Source organism: Neurospora tetraspora (assembly GCF_033439725.1).
Source record: "Neurospora tetraspora strain CBS 560.94 chromosome Unknown B0H65scaffold_6, whole genome shotgun sequence".
NCBI classification, from domain to species: Eukaryota; Fungi; Ascomycota; class Sordariomycetes; order Sordariales; family Sordariaceae; genus Neurospora; species Neurospora tetraspora.
Window position 1 is genome coordinate 2,788,127 of NW_026944388.1, and position 18,417 is coordinate 2,806,543.

General features: G+C 47.3%; 4 protein-coding genes across 4 annotated transcripts; 2 read left to right on the plus strand and 2 right to left on the minus strand.

Annotated features, from left to right (window-relative positions):
- Positions 1-7: 7 nt before the first annotated feature.
- B0H65DRAFT_268937 (uncharacterized protein) lies at positions 8-1,684 on the minus strand. The gene is made up of 3 exons (XM_062822725.1): positions 1,355-1,684; positions 470-1,289; positions 8-243 (listed from the first exon to the last, which is right to left on the minus strand). The coding sequence occupies exons 2-3, from the start codon at positions 1,237-1,239 to the stop codon at positions 201-203; spliced, it is 813 nt and encodes a 270-aa protein (XP_062679674.1). The 5' UTR covers positions 1,240-1,289; positions 1,355-1,684; the 3' UTR covers positions 8-200.
- Positions 1,685-2,734: 1,050 nt separating this feature from the next.
- On the minus strand, positions 2,735-5,536 carry B0H65DRAFT_268946 (Ste12-like transcription factor). The gene is made up of 4 exons (XM_062822726.1): positions 5,163-5,536; positions 3,395-5,096; positions 3,235-3,318; positions 2,735-3,135 (listed from the first exon to the last, which is right to left on the minus strand). Exons 1-4 carry the CDS (start codon positions 5,287-5,289, stop codon positions 2,880-2,882), a joined length of 2,169 nt encoding a protein of 722 aa, XP_062679675.1. The 5' UTR covers positions 5,290-5,536; the 3' UTR covers positions 2,735-2,879.
- Positions 5,537-10,179: 4,643 nt separating this feature from the next.
- Positions 10,180-10,453, plus strand: B0H65DRAFT_551164 (uncharacterized protein; the record flags this gene model as incomplete). Its single annotated transcript, XM_062829791.1, has 2 exons — positions 10,180-10,293; positions 10,355-10,453. 2 exons carry the CDS (start codon positions 10,180-10,182, stop codon positions 10,451-10,453), a joined length of 213 nt encoding a protein of 70 aa, XP_062679676.1.
- Positions 10,454-15,716: 5,263 nt separating this feature from the next.
- Positions 15,717-16,457, plus strand: B0H65DRAFT_430298 (uncharacterized protein; the record flags this gene model as incomplete). The annotated part of the gene is made up of 2 exons (XM_062824873.1): positions 15,717-15,915; positions 16,396-16,457. Coding segments are annotated over 2 exons (261 nt in total), but the record flags the coding sequence as incomplete, so codon positions are not given.
- Positions 16,458-18,417: the final 1,960 nt, after the last annotated feature.

An 18,417-nucleotide genomic window follows, 5' to 3' on the forward strand; every position in this document is an offset into this window, starting at 1 on the left:
ATGTTGGGACTTTGAAGCTGATAAGTGGGGGGTGAGTGATCGGGTTCGATTGTGACTGCTGAAGTTCTTCCCCTGTCGTGGTTGGCTATTCGTCGTCTCCGTTGTTCTGGTCGTTTCGTTGATGTGCTCGTTGACGGGCAGTCTTTTTTTGTTGAGTACGAGAGTCTTGAAGACGACGACGACGGATATAAAAGACCACTTTAGTAATGCAACGGGTTGTCATCATTCCAGCACGGGCGCCACCTGTTATCACACGTTAGTTACACAGTCACATTACCGTAACAACCAAGACGAGAGAAAAGAAAGCAGAAATGAGAGAAGAAAGGAGAGAAGGAAGGAGAGAAGGAAGGATAGAAGGAAGGAGGGAAGGAAGGAAGGAAGGAAGGAAAGAGCAACAAAAAAAAAAAAAAAAAAAAAAAAAAAAAAAAAAAAAAAAAAAAAAAAAAAGGCAAAGAAAGAAGCAACTCACAAAATCTCCGGCACCCCACCCCCACAAGCCTGCCAACAACACTCGTCACTCGCCGCCTCAATCACCGCCCTTTTCTCGGGCCTGCACGTGCACTCGAGATCCAGCGGATCTTTGCAATCGGTGTTGAGCTCCACGGCCTTTTTCATGCAAGGTTGCGCACAAGCCGCGAATACCCCGGGGATATCGTTCACCTCGCCCAGGGGAAAGGGCCGCACGTCTTGTAGGTGCACGGTCTGGATCGGTTGGTCGTAGACGTTGACGCCGTTGGCGAGCCGAGATTCGGCTTCGTCGTCGCCGAAATGCGGGAAGTCGTATTCGTCGAAGCGGTCGTCGCGGCGGCTTAGGGGCGGCGGCGGCGGGGAGCGGGTGATGAGTGGCTGCTTGAAGGCGTCGGCGGTGGTGGTGGTGGTGGTGGTGGTGGTGTTGGTGGTGGTTGACGCAGTCGCGGCGGCGACAGTGGTTGTTGGGGAGGGAAGGGTATGGTCCCGGTGTTGGACGCGGCGGGCAGCTACATGAGCGTTACCAGCGATTTCGTTACCGGCTAGGTGGGCGATGCGGTCGAATTCGAATTCGGGTCCTCCAGAGGGCCTGATGTGGCCCCGGATGTTGTTGTTGGGAGTGGCACGCCCAAAGAGGTAGGAGGGGAAGAAAAAGGAGGACAGAGAGGTAGACAGTAAAGCGGAGAATAAGAGACCCCAGAGGATGAACCAAGGGGAGATTTGGGGGAGGCGGGGGAAGAAGGGGATCTCGACGGGGCGTATGAAGGGCATTTTGACGTTGTTGGTAGTGATCTTGGTGGTTGTTGGAGCTGCTTGAGGGACTGGGATGGAAGAGGAGTTAGGGGTGTGGTCTGTTTTTCTGGTGGTTGGATGCACATATACTCACACGATGGAAGTTTCTGTGATTTCGGTTCTGGTTTGGTTTTCTTTGTGTCGACTGGGAGTTGAGAAATGAATGCAGACGAAAAGAAAAATATTTAAAGAGCAACAAGAAGGTAGAATAAAATACATGTTTGCTGTGCGTTGGTGGGATATTATATTTGAAGATGCAGATGCCGGCTGGCGGACATGAGAATATTGAAGCGGACATATAAACTCCATCGCCACTCATGTAGGGGTCGGGGTTTTAAATCGCAGAAAAATGTACCATCCGGCATGAGCTGCATATGAAATTAGTACGCCGGAAACTGCAGCCTGAAATCGTGCGCTGTTGTTGAGCTGTGATTGAGTGTCCGGCAGCAGTTTGGGTAATAAATTCTCGTATCACTGCAGCCAATGTTAGGTCTTCGTCTCTATACCTACGCAGCGTTGATGGGATGGTCTTCGACATAAAACCCTCTAGGAATACAATCAATATTGTAACAAAGACACTACAGAGATACTTCTTGAATTGATGTTCGAGCTTTGATATTCGCCGTCCATCTTGACGCCGTTACGTGAAAGACCTCGGCGATGAACCGATGTAAATCTGGATTGACGATGATCCCAAAACTACCTACCAAAAATCGAAAACATCGCTCACTGACAGCTTTGTAGAGACCGTGTTACAGCTTTGTATCCGTCCACAGTTATGTTGCTCGATCCCCGTCGCACCGTCTTCCGCCACCTACCTTTCACATGCGTACTCCATTGCATCTCTTTCATCCCTTCTTCCATCCGCCCATTCATTGCCCGTCCAACTGAGCACAAAAGAAACACCAACACAGCACACACGTCTCGGCCCGTCCCGTCGGTGTACCGTATCCATTGTCCGATGGACTATGCTCTCAATTCTGTCAACCTATAGGCTCAGGAAACTTCCGTCCCCTTTGGCGTGACGTTTGAGAAACGATAAGCTTTCCATAAACTCCTTAGCTCTCCGCGGCGCGGCCCGAAGGTGAGCTCGCTTTACCTGTTGTAGCTAAGCTACCCTTACCTCCTAGCTATTATCTCTGCGGCAAATACGTAGTCCTTGCTTTCACAAAACACATCAGGCACATATAAGCGGTCATGCATGCAGACAACAATTGTTCGTTCATAACCCATGTTTCCATCTGTCATTTTTCCATGACTAACAGGCATGACATAAAAATCGAGAGAAAAAGTGGAAAAGTAAATGACAAGAAAATGCAGGGTCTTTGAGAGTTTTCCTATAAAACCTCAGAAGACCCCTTCCCCTTTTGGTCATGGATAGCCATCCAACCAGAGAAACAAGAAGTTAAAAAAAAATCTAGTCTTTCGCCTTTATTGAAACAAGGCAGACTCATAAGCCGTGATGATGACAGACCTAATTCCCCATGCCCATCCGGATATATAACAAAAACAAACCAAAGCCAAACATGAAACGCTCCGTCATGACCACCAGCGGTTTTGATTGTACAACAAACAACACACATACACAGTCAGTCCCTGCCTAGAAGACTGCTCAAACCCTAGAACTCTAGCTCGTTCCGCATCATCTCGCCTGTGCTAATCGGCTGGGGCTCGCTTATTGTCATGGGCATGCTCAGCGTCTGGAGGTTGTTGTACATGGTTGACTGGGGTGTCGAGCTGTTGACGTTGCTGGGTGCCCCTGAGCCGTGGACGTAGCCACCCTCAGATGTTGGCGAAGAGTACTCCTCTTCCTCCTCTCCAGAGAGGTTCGAGGTACCCTCAGAACCGTCGCCGCGATCGTGTGTACGCTTGTGCCTAAGAAAAATATCGGTCAGTATCATTGTTCACATGCGTCCCTCATGAGCAACTGATGGGTGCTGAGGTGTACGGCAAGTTGGAAGGGTGAATGCATACTGTGCTAGGTTGTCTGATCGGGAGAAGGCCTTCTGGCAGTATGAACAGACGTAAGGTCTCTCTTGTGTGTGTGTCCTCACATGTCTAAATGGAAAAAGTCAGAGGTTAGCATTGCGACAGGAGGGTGGAACATCCAAAGGGTATGATTATCTAGTCTTACCTCTTAAGGTGCTCTAAACGCTTGAAGACACGACCGCATGAGGGAATGGGGCAAGAGTGCGACTTCTGGGGATAAGGGCCAAGCTCCGAAACCGTGGCAGAACGGGCGCGGCGGATTACGCCGGGGTGGCCCTGGGACATCTGTCGCTCGCTCATGGGAGCAAGCTCGTCATCGTTGAGCGGGCCGTAGCTCTGACCCATGGGAAGATTCATGGGGTTGAGCGCAGGGCTGCCCTCGACAGTGGACAGGGGCGTACCATGCCTTGAAAGCTCGAGCATCTCGTGGTGCTGCTGGCGGGCCATGTTGATCGCAGGGTTGCTGTACGTCAACCCAGAGGGAGAGTTGTCCGCAGACTCATCACCCTCGGCCACGGGACCGACAGAGGCAGACACGGACCTCCGGAGATCCGAGGGCTTGTACACCCCAGGAGTGCCCGCTGCAATTGCTGTCGTGGCAGACAGAACTGATGGGGGAATGGAAGAGCGCCTCCTCCTTTGCTTATATGTTGGTGACCCCTCGATCACTGTGTAGGCGGCCATGGGAGAGTACGATCTGGCAGGGTCTTGAGACATGCTGCTAGACCCGTACGAGCGGGGGTATGATGGGGCCGCGAGGTTGGATGGCGGAAGCTGCATCATGCCATTGAGGGCACCAGCATTGAGGTGATCGGGAATGGCAGTATAGAGACCAGTCTCCTCATTGGCGATATAAGCGGGCTCACCCATGACGCCCATTTGCTGGTGAGGAGGCGTCAAGGGCTCAAAGGAGAGTCCTCTCTGGCTATAGTCATCAAAGTGCGACGAGACGAATGATGGGGCGGGCGAGCACTCCAAACCATACGCAGGCATGGAAGTGTGTCGCGGGTGCACCTGCGTCATGGGCACACCATTCTGGGTATACTGAACACGACCATAATCAGGTTCCCGCTTGACCATTGGCTGAGGGCAGGTCATCGCGGGCCCCATCGTCATCGCTCCGTAAGAGACCATGGCTTCCAGACCATCGGATAAAGGAGCCATTGACTGGGCCATGGACTGGGACATGGGTTGAGACATTTGCTGTCCCATTGGCTGCATCATCTGCGATGGCATCGGCTGCATCATTTGAGGGGGAGGCATCGAGTCGGCGGCGCGCAAGATGGGCGAGGTGGACTGGGACTGAAAGGCTAGTTGCTGGGCCGGAAAGGAAGACGAGTTGGCCTGCTGGGCCTTGGTGAGAGACTCGAAGAGCGACTGAGAAGAATCATACTGGAAGGACAAGGCAGGCTCGCTAACGGCAACTGTTGTCGCTTCCTGGCCCATCTTCTCCCTCTTGAGGTCTCTCTCGAGCGCATCAAGGAAGAGCCTGTCGTGGGGCACGCTGTACCAGAAGAACACCTTTTGCTTCTTCTGCGTTCGGATGCAGTTGTTCTTGTAGAGGAAGTCCAAGAAAGGGCTCTTGGGCTCCTCGAGGGAGGCATCGCTTCCCGCCTTCAGGTTACGCAAGTCCGAGAAGATACCTTCCTCAAACTTCTTTGAGTTCTTCACGGGACGGCCGAAAGCCTGGAAGCGGAAAGACAGACACCTCACAATATCGGTACCGGAGATGTGGAAGAGGTTGTTCCATAGCACGCAAGACACATACTCGCCGGTGGGTAGAAGGAACCTCCGGATGTATTGGTCTGGTTGCCAGTCGACGGGCGCAGAAATGAGGAAATACTTGACTAATCGGAGAGAAAAGCTAGCGTTAGCAAAGCACACATATCAGGGAGCATATGGCATGTACGTACGGTTGTCAACCTGCTGCAGAGCTACCTGGGCATCATGCGGAAGAGCTTGCTGGGCCTCAGTGCTCAGCATGAAGGTCTCGGGTTTTTGCGAAGCGGCAGCCATATTGGCATGCTGCGAAGAATACATTCCAAGCTCAAAAACCTCCTTGATAACAAAATGTCGCGACGAGTGTCGTCGTAAATATAGTAGCGCAAGCGAGGAGTGATATAGTGCAGTGGGTAGCGTCAACGCGACACAAGGAGAGCTGGAGGGCGGCGAAGCAAGACTATCGCCAAATGAAGCGATCGTCGTGGGGTGCGAAAGGGGCAATGGGAGGCGCTGCCTCTGTATATCTATGTATGTTTCTTTGGGAGAAGAAGCGACCCGTAAGAAATCGCTTTTTTCGTGTGTATGCGTTGTCGTGTCTTTGTCTTTGGCGTTTTCGTGATCCGAGACCAGCCCGCGATACAGTGGAAGGATGCAAAATATGCGATTCAACCCAAGCGCCTCAAGCGAATGATATCAAGGTGCGAGACCTTTCGACTGTCGGCCTCGAGGGCGGTGTGTGTAGAAGAAGGCGAGAAAGTAACCAGAACCAGCCAGGGTGCTGACGGGAAAGGCGTTTCCGACCGTCTTGTACAATGAATCGTCCACGCGGGAGAGTGCGCAGGTTTTGGTTGTCGTCGACAATGCACGCCGGGAGCAGCCGCGACGGGGTTATTGTTCAAGTAAGCCGTTGGGCGACGTCGTGGTCGGCCGGTGGAGGAGGATGTATATGCGGGATGCGAGGTGGGAAAGTCGGGTGCGTGCCGGGCCTAAATGCCGGAGACCTGACCGTCGTGTATAACGGAACAAGAAACAATTGGTGGTGGTTAAAGTGAATTAAGCCTAACAATTTCCTTCTTCTTTTTTCCTTGCAGCGGTGGTGCGAACGAAACGAAACCAATCGACAGGATTCTCCCAAGGATGGCCGGGTGATTAAACAGCGAGATGTTGAGCTTCCTCCGTGCGGTGGTGATGGTGGCGGAAGGAGGAAAGAGGCAAAGTCTTGTCGCTTAGATCCAGGGTTGTGTGGGGAGCAGCGACGGGACGGCGGAGAGCGGAGAGGGATGCTGGAGATTGGGTCGGTGCGGTATGTGCGGCCCCTGGTTGGAACTTGGGAGGATGTCGACTTGTGAATCGATGCTTCGTGGGTGGAAAGGAGAGAGCGTCTTGGGGAAAGTGCGTGCGCGCAGCGAGTACAGCTAGCCAGCTCCAAGACAGGTCTACTCGGTAGTGCCTGGTGATGCAGGGAAAAGGGCCGTGCGAAGTTAGGAAGGTCCTCCTGTAACAGAAACAGAAAAGGGAAAAAGAGGGTTGGAGAAGAAGAAGTCTTGAAAAGGAAAAGAGAGGAAATGTTAAGTGGTCGACGAGAAAGAGGAGCAAGAGGGAGCGAAGAGGGGGGGAGGATGGGCGAACAACGGGGTTTAATGATTTTCTCTCGCTTGGGGCCCAAAGTCTCCAACCAGAGTGGGAAGGCCAGACCAGGGTGTGCTATCTAAGTGGATGGATATGGCTGCTATTGCTGTGGCTCGCTGTGCTATGCTTTCCTCACCAAAGGGTTATAGCCTATCGAAGCTGCCCATGCTATGAGCCCGGGTTGCAGCACTAACAGCAACAGGCGACATGTTGGGGCATGCGGCAATAAATACAAATCACAGACACCCGACGATAGACGTGCTGAATCTCGGACCTCTAAGAGGTATTCATCTTGTCTCACTGCGTAGAAAGAGTAGGCTCGCTGTTAGTGAGAGGCATTGTGGACGGACGGATGGGTCAAGTTCTATCCTGGCATGTACGGCAAAGACAGGAAGGAATGGCCCGTCGAGGCGTGGGAACAAGGGCCCAACCTGTCAACGCCCACAGCTACAGCGAGATGGTGCATTCAGGCAAGGTACCATACCAGAATGGAATCCAACATCCAGTAGTCTATGGTCCAAGCGCGGAACAACTCATTCCTGTTCAACATAGCGAGGGTCTATCGCGCGCGATAAGAAGGGGGACCTAGCGGAGGGGTAGAAGTCAAAGAGTTTCCAGGTTTGTACGGCTCTGAAGTGGAGGGCGACCGATGGCAACTTTCAGTCCAGATCCATTGTCAGTTCGTCACCTTGGAGGAGGAGCGGGACCGCGACAAGGTCCGTGGGTTATTCTGGTGGAGTGGTGGCAGCTGCGGGAGGGAGTGGCAATAGAGACCTGCTCTGGTCTTCCGGTGTACATCTATCAAAGCAGCGCTGCATTAACCGCGGTGGATACCAGACCACAAAAAGCGACTCTTGCTGATAGGCTGGTCCCTGACTGTACGCTCGCCGGGATGCAAGCTGGGGTGAGCATGTCTCTGAACCGGACCGTTGTTTTCTTTCTGCCTTTCTTTTTCTTTCCCGCTTCTGCTTGCTGTGTGAATCGCAATGGCAAGTTGCTATCACTGCTATTTTTTTCTTTCCATTGCTGGCATCATGGAAGCTTCGATGGCCTTTGTTCCGAATGCTGGACATCTCATCCCGTTCTTTAACCATGCCGGCTGTTTGTTGTCCTACGTGAGTCTCTGAGTTGAACCTCGACCCAAAAAGCTGTGGGCAACATCCTCCAGCTTCGGCATCCAACGGCGTGCGCTCGAGTGGAGCAAACACTGGCGTAGTATACCATGACATATAGTACGAAGGCTTGAAGATATCGCGGCCTGACAACAACAGCAACCATCGGAACGAAGACGGGATAACGGTGTTAATGCTGTTGCGTTGTTGCTGTTGGTTATATGGCAAGGACCGGTCAACGATAGTTTAGATGACGAGAGCCTCAACCGCTGCATGGCGCACAAGATTGTGTTTGGTTTCTCCATCTGGTTTGCTACCTCTACAGTACCTCAGTCTATGATAATTGCTTCTGGTGGCGATTCTGTAGAGGGAAATCGAAGCTAGTGAGGATATCGTGATTACATTCTGAACAGAGATGTTCATCTTCTAGAACGCTTGCTGATGTCCACGCCTTTCCGGAAATGTTCCATTATCATTCCGTTTGCAAGGCTAGTTCAAGTTTGCCCACTAGCGATCCACGGTCAAAAAAAGCGAAGAAATTGAAGATGTGTTGTGGTTACAAGTGTTCATCTTATCCCGCATTTTCTCAATGCTCTTTACAAAGAACAGCTATATAGACACCTTCCTAGTGATGGACTTGTCACAGCTTATTTACGCGTTTGTCTACGGAGTTATGGAGTTGTGATCCAGTCTTTCGACTGAAGAGCCGATTGAAAGGACGGCATACGAACGGTATGACCCCAGGATATCTTCAGGGGAAGTTCTCTCTTCCATGTTCGTGAACCACCATAATTTCCGCGTTCTCGGAAATGAGTTGAAGGTACGGCAGGCATCTTATAGGGCACCCTCCGAAGTCCGAACTATATGTGCCAAGTACCAAGGATCTTACAATAACACAGTACGTATGGGCATTGTTGTTTTGTTTGTTAACATGGAGAGCAGGGTGTCTTCTTTCGGGCTCCAAATTGCTGTAGAAAAACATTCGGGCTGTCCGAACGAACGCAAGGCAGACTCGATAACCAGAGTAATCCGGACCATTGCAGTCATTTGATACTTTCAACGACGGGCAGTCTTAATGCGTTTTCCGTGGGGTGGAGGTTATTTGGACAGTGCCAAGTGTGCTAACCGCCAGCAAAAGCACGAGCCATCTCAATGGCCGCCCACCTAAGCGTGGGGCTCGACGTTAGGATCTGGATCATGATCTTTGGCCCGGGGGCAGCTTCCACTTCCTTTCTGGAGTCGACTGGAGCGAAATCTCGGTTCGGCTCTTTCTCATGGCTATCCATCGGCAGAAAGGTGGAAATTCGCGGCGTGAACATCAACGTACGAGATGATCACCTGCGAGTCGTGCGCTTCTCCATCTCTTTCGATCTTTGCAGAGACAAATAGTAGGACGGTACCTATCGAATCCCAAAGGGTTGTAGGAAGGTTGATGGACGGGCAGGAACGTGGTGTCTGCTATGCATGCAAAGTGCGTCTAAAAGCACCTGCTAGAAATTCCCAGTGGGAACGTGCATAGCATTTGTCACTACCTGGCATCTGCATCGAGACAGGTCCAAAACCAACGACATTTCTGTCGCGGGGAAAAGTCAAGTTTACTCGACGGGAACTCTTTTGGCACCAACTGAAAGTTGTCCGTTGTATGCAACCAGCCCGACCCTCGGAAGTAACCACAGGCTCCCGACGACTCGCACGTTGCGTGTCCGCGGCTGATTTATTTGGCAACACGGTCAAACAGTCGACACAACGACTCGGTTCCTGGTTTGGAGGCGAATTCGGTGGCCTCGTTCAATCTGGAAGCACCCAAGCGGCAATGTGCTCGAGCGGCGCGGGCACTTGGACGTCGCACAGAACAGAGGTAATCATGATATTGGATTCGGTTCTCTGTTCTCCCTCTGTGTCCTCCTCGGTTTGTCTAAGACCTACCTCCGTGTTCATTGAATGTCTCTATGATCATGCATTTCCAGTTGTTGCATTGGATTCGGCATGGGACGATATCATTCAAAACCTCTTCTCAGCTTGTTACTCTCTGCTAACACGGCACACCTCAGCCTGGTTCTCATACCGTGACGAGGCCTACGGTACTACTGAGATCATCTCACACAAGCCAAGGCGAAAGAAAAGAAAAGCCCATGCGCTTCTAGGCTTCTAGGCACTTCAACGGCCTGACTGGATCTCGTCATTTCTCGGAGCTCTCTTCTGTTGTGGTGGATGCTCAGATCCAAGGTTCGCTCGAGCCAATCAAAGTGTTGCCGCGAAGAGTACTATGTATTCGGCCATTGCAGAGGGGCCGTGCTGAACCGTGCGAGCCGTGTCCCCAGCCACGATTCCAATCCCACCCAGTCAAAAGTCTGAAACATGCTTCAGAAATAGCTCTGGGGGAGAAGGGCAAGCAGGGGTCTGACTTTTTGTCGGCGCCAAGTTCCAACTCCCACAGCACAGCGTCCAGCAAGCGTCCCATGCGCCCATGCGCCCACTGAGAAGTCGACGAGCCCACCTCGACCGCAACGGCCAGTCAGCAGACTGCACAAGAGATGCGATCTGGGTGATATTTGGGGCGGCCCTTTTGCTCCCCCATTGGGTATGTTTTCCACAACCACAAGAGCTTCGGATCGCCAGGAATGACTGGCGTCGTTGCGCAGCTGGCAGACCCCACTCGCAGATGGGAAAGTGCTGGAGGTTTTCCGATTCCCTTTGATCAGTCCACACCCTCTTCCTCGTCTGGATTGCAAGCCACTTAACCGACGATGCCGGGTCAAGCAAGAACGCAGGCCAGGCACCCAGCTGAAAACCTCCTCGCCCACCCCCAGAACCACTCAACGGCCAGGTACAAACCAGATGAGCCTTCACTTCTGTCCAGACACTGCTCTTCGTTACCCTATGGTCGATTTTTGCGAATGCGTTGGGACACCCACCTGGGCCGCTTCCCTTCGCTGTGAGAATGGCTTCCTATCCGACACAATGGCCTAGGAACAAAGCTCTGCCTGGCTGGGCCTGAGCTTCTCGGGATCTGACTACGGGCCGGCTGCCGATTGCCACGGACAGGACGGGACCGCTAGCCCGGCCTACTGTAGGGAGAAGTGGGGGATGTGGATGTGCCCTTGCTTTTTAGAGCGTGTTCGGCAGCTCCTGAATCGAAAGCTCGGAAAGGCCTTGGCGGTAGGCCTGGTAGGAGAACCGCACTAACCCTTCTAAACCCGATTTTACTACTAAAATCCGGCATTTTAAAGTCTACCTAAATTGACTTCAAGACCTATTTTTAACAAGTTATTCGAAATAAATAAAATAAAAAGTCTATTAAATATACTAATTTTTATAGTAACTGTTACCGTTATAAAATATATAAATATAAATTGAGTCTTTTAGTATCTATATATTAGAATTCATTAACTGCCTTCTTATTAAACTACTCGCTATATAAAATATTACATTAAATAGTTCAATTAATAACTACAGCTAAATCCTAATTATAGGCTTCCCAACTGCCATTTACTTAATTTAGTTAAATCCTATAAAACTAGCCCAATTAGAACTAACTTAACTAATATATTAAAATGAAGGTATAGTAATAAATTAATACCTAAGAAATATCCCTATTTAAAACCTTTAAAATTACCATAAAGGAGGGTATAAGAAGGCAGGGCGGATATAAAAAGTAAGTATATAACTTCATTATTATAAAATTGAAGACGAAATATAACGTTTTAATCGATACGACCTAAGTACGTAATAAAGTCAATTACTTTAAGCGAAAGTAACGCACTTAGTAAGTATTATTCGCTAATACTTTTAATTAAAGTATCAATAAATAAGGTTATTAAATTATACTTAATAGTATTTGGGATAATATAATTAAGGTTAATTAATTATACTGTTTATACTTTAGGACTTTAGGAGGGTAATTAACCATAGGGAATATAGAAATATAAGGAGGTCAATTAATTTAGAAATAAACTACTACCTTATAAAGAATTTATAAAAGCGGCGTTCGCTAAAGATTAAGGAGTTATTAAAAGGTATATTTAGACTCTTAATTCTTTATTATTTATTAAAGAGATTAGAGAGATTCTAATTCTTAAAACCTTTGACGATTTTTCTAATTCTAATAACGGGGAATTGCCGATACCGGTTTACGTTCGTAATAGTAAAAAGAAAGTTACTAATAATATTAATCTGAAGAAAAAGAAGAAAAAGACGAGTAATAAAATGATTATTAATAATTTAAAGTATTTTACTAATATAGAGGCTGAGGGTAAAAGGGAATTACGTAAAGTAATTTATAAAGCAGCGTATAAATTTATTAGAATGAGGAGGGAGGAGGAGAGGGAGTATAAATAGATAGTTCGCGTAATTGAAATCTTTAATATTGATTGGAAAAATAAGATCGATAGTAAAGTCGTTAAAGAAGCCTTCCGTAAATAGGAGGAGTTCGAAGTTCGCGGTTATCGATTTATTATAATATCCTTAGAGTCATAGGAGGTTTACTTTGGCATATTAAAAAGGAGGGTTGTTCGTATAAATAAATTGCCCCTTCTTTCAAATCTAAAATTATTATCAAATTTATAAACGCACTATAATACCTTATATTTGAAAGTATATTATAATAGTTTATATTATACGTAGGGCTCCTATAGACGGAAGGGAGCAGTAAATAGGTTGACCCAAAATTTTTCATATTTTGTTTTTTTCAAAGTTTTTCTTCTTAATACTATTAAATTTTATAAAAAAATTGTATATATATAAAAAAGATAGCGTTTTGATTATTAAATTGAACTAAATCAATATATTTAGTTTATATTGATTTTGAGGTAGATTTGTAGAAAATACAAATATCGAATATAATATTATGATTTTAATTAGTAGGGAGGGTAGGAAATTAAGACAACGCTAATATTATTTAATATATAAATAATGTTAGAAATTTTGAAATTTAAGAATTAGATCCGAATTTTTAAAAAAAAGACAAGTTTAATATACGAATTTAGAAGGCTATACTCTAATTTGAATTTATAGTTTAATAAATATAATTTTACTAGATTTAATTGATTTGAAGGGTAATTTGGGCGGCTAGCGCTAAATTAAATTTTTTATTCCCCTCCCTTCCTATTTAGTAAATTTAATTTTCTCTCCTTTATATATACCTTTTTATAATTCCACTCTTTTTGCTAACTTAGCGTAATAATCCCTCTATATTTTTTTTACAAGACGGTTATAATATTAATTCGATATACTATTAGCGCCGCCTACTTTCTCCTTTTTTATAAATTTTTCGTCCGCATTTCTCTCCACTCTTAATAAAGTATCAAGGTTTATATACTTTTTAAAATAAATCTCCTCTTTTAAATTATTAAAATTTATATATTAATACTTTTATAGGAAATTGAGCAACCTTACCATTACATAAATAATCTTTACTTATATTTTGATAGTAAAATTAAATTAATATTAATAAATACGAAAGGTTCTTTTTAATTAACCGATTACCCTTTCTATAATAATCTAAGCTTAATTATAACGAAGGTTATATAATTTTTCGGAGGTAATTAGCCGTAATCTAACTTTAACTATCTCTTATAAATAATACTATACGCTACAATATAGTACAAATAGACGTAAAGTATTAATATAGCTGCTATCGGCTAAATAATACTACCTTTATAGTATATTAAAGCCTTAAGTAAAAGTATTATTTAATACCTTTATATCGTTAGCCGACCCCTTTTAATTAGGGAGTACATATATAATTTTATTATCGAAATTATATATTATTAATACGTTAGTTGTAAAGGTTCCTTTATAATTACGCTATAATTATTAATTTTTATTACGTATCCATACCGGGAAGTACGAACTATCGAAAGCTCTTAGAACGTAGCGAAAATATAGAAAGAATTTAAAGTTACCCTCAATCTTCTTAGGGGTTTTAATTTTAAGGAGTTGGACCTTATAGGCGGCGAGGATAGTATATACTTAGAATACCTAATAAAAGTCTTTAGTAATAAATTAGTATAGTAATTTCCTTTTTAGTACTAATATTAATTAATTAGTATATAGTAATAGTATTATAATTAAGTAGGTATACCGCTATACAGAAGGTTAACTCCCATATTATATCAAAGAAGAATATTAATACCTTCTCGTATATAAATATACGTAATAAGAGCTCGAGATTAGTATAGTACTCTAGCTACGTTATTAGCATATTAAAAATAGACAGCTAGAATCGTACTAGTTTACGTAATCTTTTTTAATACCTATCGAATAAATCTTTGGTAGCGAGGAGGCTATGCATACTATACAAATTACGTAAGATCTTTGGTCTTCATAGTATAATACTAGCAATTAGGATTATTACTATTAATTTAAATAGTTAATTACGCTTCCTCCTTCTTACTATATAGCAGTAGAGGGATTGTAGCATTTGCGTTACTTACTAGCGCTCCTCTATAGCAGTATTAGTATTAATTGTCAATATTAGTGTTGACTATCGATATTGGTGTTATTGAGGTTCTTGTTGTTACGTGTGTTAAAAAGTGGAAATTTCTAGCTTTTTAGAAGGCCTTTTGGGTTCTGAACCGTTTAGAAAGAATATGTAGATTTTATTGGGTAGTCTACTCTGATGTGGGCTAGAAATTTCAGGAGGAGTTCAGGAACTGGTTTTGCGGGGCTCCCTACCCAAATTAGTTTAGGAAACGACTGAACAGTTTTCTGAACCCCGGCTCTGAAATCTTCCGAGTCCTCGATTCAGGAGCGACCGAACACGCTCTTAGACGGATCCCCACGATGTGATGACCAGCATGTTCCGAAACACGAAAGTGCCTGTATCAGAATATCTATGGCGCACCCATCGAAGGAGTATGGCCTTTTCGGGTCGCAGCTAGCCAACGGTACGATTTGTCATTCGTCAGAATACCTACTGACGATTTCGACAATGTCCAGGAGAAACACCATCGCAAGTACCGTATTTCCACTCGGATCACGCGCAGTTATGTCGCGGGCTTCCCGTCTACGACTTAAGGTTGAGGCACCCTACAAGCCAAGCTTTGGTTGCTAGGACGTTTCAGAGATAAAGTTTCTTTGATCGTGACACAACCATAGACACAGTAAACAGTGGCATCCGGGGACTCGCTTGTTGTTTTCCCAGTGGGATACGGCCAGTCGCAGGGTGACTAGGTCTTAAATCCAAGAATAGCATCACAGACTTTGATGGCCGACAAAAGTGGTCGCAGGCCCCAGTCTTCCTGGAGAGAACCAAGGCCCAGCACGAAGAGGAAAAAACCGCTGGTGGTTTTGCGCCGCACGTCAATCTGTTGGCTGTGAGTCTCTGTTGACGGTTGTGATTCGGCCATGCCAGCGGCAAAAAAGCGGGATTAGTTCAGCCAGCTGCAGGTACCGGGCGGATCTACAGTTATGCAGAACGAGATCTGTAATCTGTGTGGCCGTTTTGTTTGGCCTCTAGACTGGTGGATTCAGTGGCACAATGGCATACCCCGCGCGAAGAGGAGAAAAGCAAGCTACCGAGGTGTCAAACATTATCATAAATCTACTCAGTGGTGTGGCCGATTCCAAGGTCAACAAAACATCGCGAGGTGGACTTGGAGGTGTGGGTGTTGGATTTGGGGACGGGCGGCCCGCGAGGTGCCTTTGGCGCTATGACGCCCCTCCAAGTTTACAGCGGGTTAACTGACAACAGGGGGCAGTAAAATGTCATTGGCCTTATCCGTCACTCAATCACCTACAGACATGGAAGGAGCAAGTGGTAGGTACCTACCTCTGTTGCAACACCGGCAAAGCTTTCCAGGTGCAGCTGAGGGCATTGAAGAGTTTTCGTTTGCAAGTAGGAAGCTCCTTCCCTACCACAGCAGAAAGAATGAGGAGACACCGAAGGAAACGGAATGTGAGTCCGAAATGCGTTTGATATTCAGACTTTGTTTTGGACACATCATGACAACAGTCTGGAGTCTCTCCCTAGATGCGAAGTGGACTGCTTTCTGATCTTTTACCTTAACGAGTCAAGTGTCATCCCTCGACCAGTCAATGCCATCATCACCTGGATATCGCTTCGGCACTTTTTTTTCTGATCATCTCACTCAGTCCGATTCTCACTTCTCACTTGGCGCTCATTCGTCTGGCCTTCGTCCTAGGGAGATCATGATCAAGAACATGATTGATCTGGACGGCGTTCCATCGAAGCGAACGGTGCGTGATGGCAGGTGCCAAGGCAGATCCTGAAACAGAAACAATGACGCCGGTGAGGTCGACGAAGCGGGAGCTCAGCTCTTGAAACAGAGGCTCTTCGGTCGCAAGAAGCGCACCTCTGCAACGTCAGCCAGGACCACCGTCCAGGGCAACCTCCAGTCGTTCCCCACGAAGTCTCCCCGTCCACCACGGCGGCCAATCGGGTCTGTTTTGGTCCTGGCGAACCCTGTCTGCGTGCCTGCGGTGCCTGTGGTGCCTGCGTTCATATCGCATGAACCGAGAAGCATGTTCTAGCATGCCATCGCGTGTCCAGAAGAGAAAGTCCCCAGATACGAAAAGGGGCCACAATGCGACATGACCCCGCAAACATGCACGTTAACATTACAGAATCATTAGTGAACGCAGGAACCGGCATTTCCGCTGGTTTTACCGATTTTACACCGACTGTCTTGCAGGACTTGGGGCTAGTTCAACACCAGAAAAGATTACCACTCTTTGCGCTCAGACTCAGCAGCATTCTTGTGCGCCCAGCTCGAGGACGAGTGAATTGCCAAATCCAGCTTGGATGCAACCTGGGGGTCGAAGGTGTGAAACAAGCGCCTTTTCAGCTTTCAGGGGCCAGGAACAGAGAGAGATGAAACGAAAAAGGGCCGTCACAGCTTCTTCCAGTTCCAGAATCATGGTCGTATTACGTAAGGCGTCCTTCAGAACAGAAAATGGTCAAGCGGACCACCACCGGCGAGCCATGGAAGCCGGGGAAGGAAAAGGCAGGCGAGAAAAGGGGGTCGCATCGGCTACGGCGTCCCTTGCAAGCTTGCTCACGACATCGGCATGTGGGTAAAAGCCCGAAATTATACGGCTGCTTTCCGAGAAACAACTACCTCGCAAGGATGAAAACCAGGATCAGAGAGACCTAGACCGTTTTCGGATCATGTCAATGTCGTACGGCTTTCCACGCCAGTGTGTTTGTGGTCTACTGAACATAGTCTGGGATGAATCGGGCAAACTGGTCAGTGGTACTTTCCGAGGATACGACGACACTACATTACCAACCCTCGAGGCTGGACCTCATTCGGAATTCCACAACACCTCTGGCCATCAACTATGCCGGCTTTGGGAATATTCCGGGACGTCGATATACTAGGCAACGGCTCGGCTGACCAAAAAGGTCATGAGACGTGCCATCGACAAGATTAAATGTCCGTGCGGAAGAGCAAGGCTCAAGCTTATCATCGGCTACGGGGTAAAACGTCCCGTACCCAGGGCCATCCGCCAGCACGGTACTGGGAATGTTTGTGCACCAGACACATCATCAATCGAACAGAGTGTCAAGCGTGCACACCTCGATTTGACCAAGAGAAGCCACTAATAAGTGATGGGTTTAGGTTGATCCAATTGCCCCTTTCATCTGGGGTTTGGTGATGCATTGAGCTGCACAAGAGGCCGCCTCCAAATAAGCTGGACGACACCATCTCAGCAGGATTCTACGAGCCGCATGATATCCGGATACAACCACTTGAACAACGATGTATGGGAGAGGCCGTGCGTTAAGCGGTCAAGGTCGCCTCTTATCTTGGCTCATCAAGCCTACTTATCAACAATGAGGACAATCATGGATGGACCCTGGGACCGGGGACAGCATGTTGGTTGACCACAGCAACGGATCTGAAACATAGCACACCGGCACTAAACCCAAGGTTACTTCGACGTGTTTACGACTGTGATTGAGAGACTACGAGGATCTGGACGAGTGCTCCGACTCATGGTATGCAACGTCCTTACGGGTGTGGCAAGATGTCAAGCATTGAAAAACGAAAGCACAGTTACCCACACTGCTGACTGGATATCCAGGTGGATTGTTGTTCATTGGACTTCCATCATTGGAGGATCGGTGTTCGATTCATGCCTTCAAGGTCATCTGCCAACTAGTCAAGTGACTTCGGGGTGCGTATGTACGGAGAGGCAGGCGTCGAGTGTCTTGCCTGACACTACCAGGAGAGGTTTATGCACCGTTTGTCGCGAGGAAGTGTCTCCTCAATTTTCTTCTCGTCTCTCCAACCCATAACCTGATTCTCAACGAAGCCCTACCCTACGCGTTACAATAGACGAATACCAGCCTCATGCTTTAAACATACCTCAAGACGATCATACAAGCCAAGGAAGGCGGGATCTACCATCTGAAACGGAGGTAATCCCAGCAGCTCGATCGCTCTCCGCCCGGTAGTTGCCGTTGTGGTGATGACAGAGATGAGCTCCCCCTGTTGGACATGGTTCTCGACCGACTCAAGGGTACGACGTTGTGGTGGCTCAGTGGCAACATGCTAGGTGGACATCCGAGAAACAACCAACCCCATATTGTGCTCCTTGTTCTCTCTTGCCCGTTATCTTCTCACTCGAATAGGGAACCATGTCGCCTATAGTTGCCGACCTCTCCGGGTTCCATTGTTGTTTTCTGCCCAACCTAGGAGATGATCGTTTACTGTTGGCGTTTCTTTTGTTAATCGAA